The sequence below is a fragment of the Molossus molossus genome, unplaced genomic scaffold (genome assembly GCF_014108415.1).
Source record: "Molossus molossus isolate mMolMol1 unplaced genomic scaffold, mMolMol1.p scaffold_m16_p_3, whole genome shotgun sequence".
In the NCBI taxonomy this organism is placed as follows: Eukaryota; Metazoa; Chordata; class Mammalia; order Chiroptera; family Molossidae; genus Molossus; species Molossus molossus.
In genome coordinates, this window is record NW_023425366.1 from 120,318,567 (window position 1) to 120,324,654 (window position 6,088).

Sequence of the window (6,088 nt, forward strand, 5' to 3'; positions counted from 1 at the left end):
TCACCCCCCCCCCCCCCACTCTATCTGAACAAAAACTGAAAAAATGTTCTCAGGTGATAAAATTTTAAAAAAATAATAATAATTTTATTGATATTTAGAGAGAGAAGAAGGGAGAGAGAGAGAAACATTAGTCACCTTTCAGTGCACAGGACGATGCCCAACCGAGCCACACCAGCCAGGGCTTGTCCACATTCTTATTTCCTTGGGATAAGTTTCTAGACACTAATAGCCAACCTTATTAAGTGATTTTTATGTGACGGACATTTTAATAAGCCCTTATAGTGTCTGATTTATCCCAGTAGTGCTACTTTGCCCATTTCACTGGTGGGATATGAAGGCCCAGCTAGAGGAGGTAGAATTGGAGGTGGCCATGTGTGTAGGCTCTAACGCAACTGCTGCTCCTAGGATGGTCTACAGCTTTGATCTTTCTTTGCAGTTCCCCTTTTGTAAATACTTATAACAATACCAACTTCTCTTGGCAACTGTGAAGACTAAGTTAGTTGATATATGTAAAGTGCTTAGACTCCTGCACTTAGCACGTGATTGATAATGATCAGTTATTGTAAATGTTGAGGTGTAGCATTTTCATTGGCACTCATATTTGGCTTTTAATATTTTTTTATATGGATTCTATTCTACTTTTATAGTTTGAATTCTTTCTAGTACATTATTACACTTATAATTACTTTACTCTTTCCCTTTAAAATATATGGTATTAGCCCAGCTGGTGTGGCTCAGTGGTTCAGCATCTACCCATGCACCAAGAGGCTGCCGGTTCAATTCTCAGTCACAGCACATACACAGGTTGTGGGCCTGATCCCCAGGGAGGGCATGCAGGAGGCGGCCAATTGATGTTCTCTCTCATCACTCTCTCCCTTCCTCTCTCTCTAAAATCAATACAGAAAAAAAATATATGGTATTAGCATATTTGAATTAATTGTATTGAAAAGAAATATACAACTTATCTGAAACCAAAGATACTACACCAACATTTATACCACAAATGTGCCCAGTAGTCTTGTTTTAAAAAATGGATGTAAGCATATGAAAATACATCAATTTCATTATTTTATGTTTTTTTTTTTTAAATCCTCACCCGAGGACTTTTTTTTTTTTTTTTTTTTTTCATTTATTTTCAGATAGAGCGGGAGGGAGAGAGGAAGGAAGAGAAACATCTACGTGAGAGAGACACATCCAGTGGCTGCCACCCATATGACCTCAACCGGGGCCAGGGACAAACTGCAACCGAGGTACATGCCCTTAGCGGGAACTGAACCTGGGACTCTCTGGTCCACGGGTCAGTGCTCTAACTGCTGAGCAAAACTGGCCAGGGTACTATTTTTTTTTCTTTATTGATTTTTCCTGAGGAAATAAATGCCAAATGATGTGTGTGGAGGATGTTCCTTACATGATTGTTTCTAATAGCAAAACACTTGAAACCTATGTAACTTATAAGAGAATGTTTACTTACATATATGCACCTATCCCTCAGCTTCCATGAAGGTCAGACAATTACTGGGAAAATTATGGGAAAAGGGGGAGCAGATTCTAGCAATGACTTACCCTTGGACTGAAGCTTGACTCCACTCAGACCTCTTTCTTTCTTAGTTTACTCCCTGCCCTTTCTGCCTCCTCGTCACCTCTTTTCTCCTGAAAGCACTCCTTCAATAATTTACCTGAACAAGATTCCCCACCTTAGGTTCTGCATCTGGAAGTATATGACTGCAGACACAGTCAATAAAAGTGATTATGAAGCTGTACATTCACTAATCTGAAAAGATGTTCTTGGTATATTAAGTAAATGTAGAATACTCATTTTTTTAAAAATAAAAGCCCACTGAACATTTTTTAAAAGTCTGGAACAGACGTGAAGCCATATATTCTGTATAGACTAATATATTATGGAATAATTTTAAGTGTGGTAATGGTATTGTGGTTATATAGTAGAATGTCCTTATTTTTAGGAGATGCACGCTGAAAGCATAGAATGTTTCTGCAATTTACTTCCAATTTTCATATATATATATATACACACACACATACACACACACATACATACAGGGTGGGGCAAAAGTAGGTTTACAGTTTATCGATCAAGGGCACATACCTGGGTCTCAGGTTCGATCCCCTGCCCTGGTCGGGACACGTGGGGGAGGCAACCAATTGATGTGTCCTCTCACATCGATGTTTTTCTCTCTCTCCATCCCTCCCATTCCTTTTAAAAATTGGTGGAAAAAATATCCTCTGGTGAGGATTAACACACACACACAAACAAAGAAAAGAATACAATAATTAATAATAAAAGAATGGTCCAGTCAGTGTGGCTCAGTGGTTAAGTGTCGACCCATGCACCAAGAGGTCTCCAGTTCGATTCCTGGTCAGGATACATGGCCAGGTTGTGAGCCCAATCCCCAGTGGGGGGCATGCAGGAGGCAGCCAATCGATGTTCTCTCTCATTGATGTTTCTATCTCTCCCTCTCCCTTCCTCTCTCTCTAAAATCAATAAAGGAAATAAAATAAAATAAAACAAGAATAAACTTGGGTACTCAAGATTGTAAAACTACTTTTGCCTACCCCTGTATGTATATGTGTATACATATGCTCTAGTGAAGGGTATATGGTTTGTTGTATTAAGTCTTTCAACTTTTTAGAAGGTTTACATTTATTCAAAATAAAAAGTTAGGGGGAAAACGTACCTTCTAGATGCTAGGATTACTGTGGTTTAGCAAAATCAGTATTTGTGGGAATTGGTGAGTCTCTAAGATTTTTATTCTTGCAGTCAAGGACTTTGTGTGTACACCTGCGATGCTGTTGTCAGCTGTTTGTAACAAAGATTGTGAACTACTGTGGTGAACATTGACCTCAGGGGCACAGTACACTCTGGGTGCTGGTTTGTGCCACCCAAGGGAGCTATATGTGAACACTGCTTTTGCCTCCTATCTTTAGCTTGCTTTCAAGTCTGTCAGTTTGATAGACTTGTTTTAGCTGAACTCTGTATCTACTAACTGGACCAATACTTTTTCAATATGAGTACACCCTTAATTCAACTCTTCTACTTGTGGGAACCTAGCCAAAGGAAATTACAAGTGTGCTAACTCTACTAGCAAATAATTAGAAACAATCTCCATGGCCAAAAATAAAGGACTGAATTCTGAATCTTATGCAGTCACTGAAAACAGTACTGCAGAAATGTACAGACTAACATGGACAGTCACAATATATGGTGGAAAAACTAGGTTATATTTTGTGTGGTATGAGCAAATGTCAAAAATTACAATTACATCTAGATTTAGAAGAATATACACCAAATGCTTAACTTTGACTCTCTGGGTAGGTGAAATTTTGAGGTTTTTTTGCATTTAAATTTTAAACATTTAAAAAAAGAAACTTGATTAAAAGATAAAAAGATAGCATAACATTTAATAAATTCAATTATGGGAATTCCTCATAGTAAATTATAATTTAAATGTGGGGGTTGCATAATACCTAAACATTGTATCTTTTTATATATCTACTTAAAAGATGCATCCTGCATTGTGGTCAAGACTTCAGGTTCTGGTCTTGGGATATCTGGGTTACATCTTGGCCTGTCACTTACCTGAGTGATTGTAGAACCAAGCTGGCTAACCTCCAAATCTTCATCTTCATGTGGCTAACAGGGATGGTAGTAATATCAACATTACAGCTTTGTTGAGGATTAAATAATACATAAAAAATTCTTGGTACAGTACATAGTAGTACTAAGGCTCAGTGTTAGTTTTTTTTTTTTTTTTAATGTTTTTATTATTTTTTTCAGAGAGAGAGGAAAGGAGAGAGAAACATTGATCAGCTGCCTCCTTCATGCCCCCTACCAGGGATCAAGCTCACAACCCAGGTATATGCCCTGACCGGGAATCGAACTGGGACCTCAGTACTTGGGAGGATGCTCAATCCACTGGCCACACCCTCTGGGCCAGTGTTAGCTATTATTAAATTAGATGTCCAAAGCTTTCAAGAGCCAGAGTCTCCTGTTTACACTAACAGTAGGAGCCTCTGCCTAAGCCTAAAGGACTTCATTAAGCAGTCTGATAGCTGTTGTGCATCTTCCCTAGCCTTTTTTTAGGGAAAGGAGTAGATGAAAGCAAAAGTAGCATTCCTAGGCCGCTCACCTTCCCTGAAGACTCCTTATTTCTGGTCAGGAGGCAGAGATGCTGATAAACTCTGTTAATAAAGCACAGTGCTCACCAGGACAAAGGTCAATGACCAAGGTCTGAAGCCTCTTAATAAGGAAGTATCCCTCCTAGCCACTATTAAGGGAAAGAAGTACACCTTTAAGCCACAGAAAAGCCAGCATATTTATTTGGAAACAGTAATTTCAAAATTATCAAACTCAGAATCTACGAACCAGGGTACAAACGAGTGAGGTCACCATTCATTGTTAACTTATTAAGTAAAATTATAAATGATTAGGTGGAGTAGTGTTTTTCCACATTTCTTAAGAATTACTTGGAGTGCTGGAGATTAATCCTGCTAATTAATACAGTAGGCCTGGTATGGGCCAGTAATTTGGAAATATTGTTTTTACAAATACCTCCAGATAATTACAATGATCAAAGAAATGTGGGAAACACTGATTTGAAACATGCTTTTCAACTTCCTTTGCAGATTTTAATTCTTGAACTACTGATCCCACAATGATTCACTGAAGTCTTACCCAGTCCAGTTTTAGTAAAGGAAAGTAAGTCTGAACATTTCATGCCTCATTGGAGGCATCACAAGTCTGTTTCCTAGATGACAGATGGCACTCTACTTTCCTTTCCATTTCTGACCCAGCTCTTCTAGAGCATGTTTTTCTTGGAGTTCCCGTCTTCCCTGAGTTGAGGCATAGCAAGACAATCAAACCATCTTTAAAAACTGGTTTCTTATTAAAGGACTGTCACTTTTAATAACCTTTGCTTGCTTCAGTCCAGCTCCCTTCTCTTCTGAAGCTTAAGAAGTTTGGCTGCTTTGTGTAGACTCAATATTCTGGCCTTTCCACCTTAAATCTCATACTGACAACCCCGTGTATGCCAGCTTGGATCTCATCGTTTACTTCAACAGGGCCAACTCCCTTTGGCGTCCCGGTCAAGATAACATCTCCTTCTTCCAGGGCCATTATCTTAGAAATGTAGCTGATGATGTAGGGGATGGTAAAGATCATGGAGGACGTCTCACCCTCCTGCCTGAGTTCGCCATTGACCTTGAGCCAGAGCTTCAGGTTATGAGGATCAGGAACCTTTTCTTTGGGCACGAACGCGCTGACGGGGCAGGAGGTTGTGAAGCTCTTTGCCAGAGTCCAGGGCAGCCCCTTCTTCTTGCACTCGTCCTGCACGTCCCTGGCGGTCATATCCAAGCACAGGGCATAGCCGGCCACGTAGTCCATGGCCTGAGCCTCCGGGACTGCATGGCCGCGCTTGCCCATCACTACGCCAAGTTCAAGCTCGTGGTGCAGGTTGCGGCTGTAGGCAGGCATGAGGATGGGCGAGCCCTCGGGGGCATAGGCGGTGGACGGCTTCAGGAAGAGCACGGGCTCGCTAGGTACTGCGCTCTGCATCTCCTTCGCGTGGTCCGCGTAGTTCCTGCCCACGCACACGATATTCTTCCCCCACTCCCAGAAGCGGGAGAGCGGCCTGGAAGCCGCCATGGCTCCAAGCTAGGCAACCCCTAGAGTCACGTGGATTCGGGCCCTGGCCGGTCCCCTGCCGCCTACGGCTACCCCGAGAGGACGAACTATCTCGGAGCGCAATCCCGTCTGCGACCGTCCGCTCTGCTTTATGTTCTGCCGGGTGCACCGGAGTCGCGGCGCTCGACCACCTAGGAACCGTTGTCCAGTGGCAGCCTCTGGGCTCCTTGAGAAGCCAACCTTGTTGGGAAAGAAGTGAGGCTCTAATGTTGTTCTCTGGCTGCAGCCGCTTCCTGGCTTCACACCCACACGGGTTTGGACGCGAGCGTTGATTGGCCGTGAGGCGTAGGGGGGGGGGGGACACGGATTTGGAGGAGAGCGCTAATTGGCCAGAAGGTGGGGTGGGGGCGCGAAGTGGGCACTGATTGGCGTGACATGCCGACGCTG

General features: G+C 42.3%; 2 protein-coding genes across 2 annotated transcripts in view; one reads left to right on the top strand and one right to left on the bottom strand.

Moving 5' to 3' along the window:
- MEIOB (meiosis specific with OB-fold) overlaps positions 1–4,719 on the top strand; it is a 49,864-nt gene extending 45,145 nt beyond the window's left edge. Inside the window, exon 13 of the mRNA XM_036280310.1 lies at positions 4,645–4,719. Coding sequence (XP_036136203.1) covers positions 4,645–4,677 — 33 coding nt within the window. The 3' untranslated portion in view covers positions 4,678–4,719. The remainder of the gene's footprint in view (positions 1–4,644) is intronic.
- Positions 4,321–5,931, bottom strand: FAHD1 (fumarylacetoacetate hydrolase domain containing 1). Its single transcript, XM_036280311.1, has one exon. The coding sequence runs from the start codon at positions 5,660–5,662 to the stop codon at positions 4,997–4,999; it is 666 nt and encodes a 221-aa protein (XP_036136204.1). The 5' UTR covers positions 5,663–5,931; the 3' UTR covers positions 4,321–4,996.
- Between the last annotated feature and the right edge of the window lie 157 nt (positions 5,932–6,088).

What these genes read in the sequence shown, in the direction of transcription:
- FAHD1 (XM_036280311.1), bottom strand. Translation starts at nt 5,662, where the DNA reads ATGGCGGCTTCCAGGCCGCTCTCCCGCTTCTGGGAGTGGGGGAAGAAT.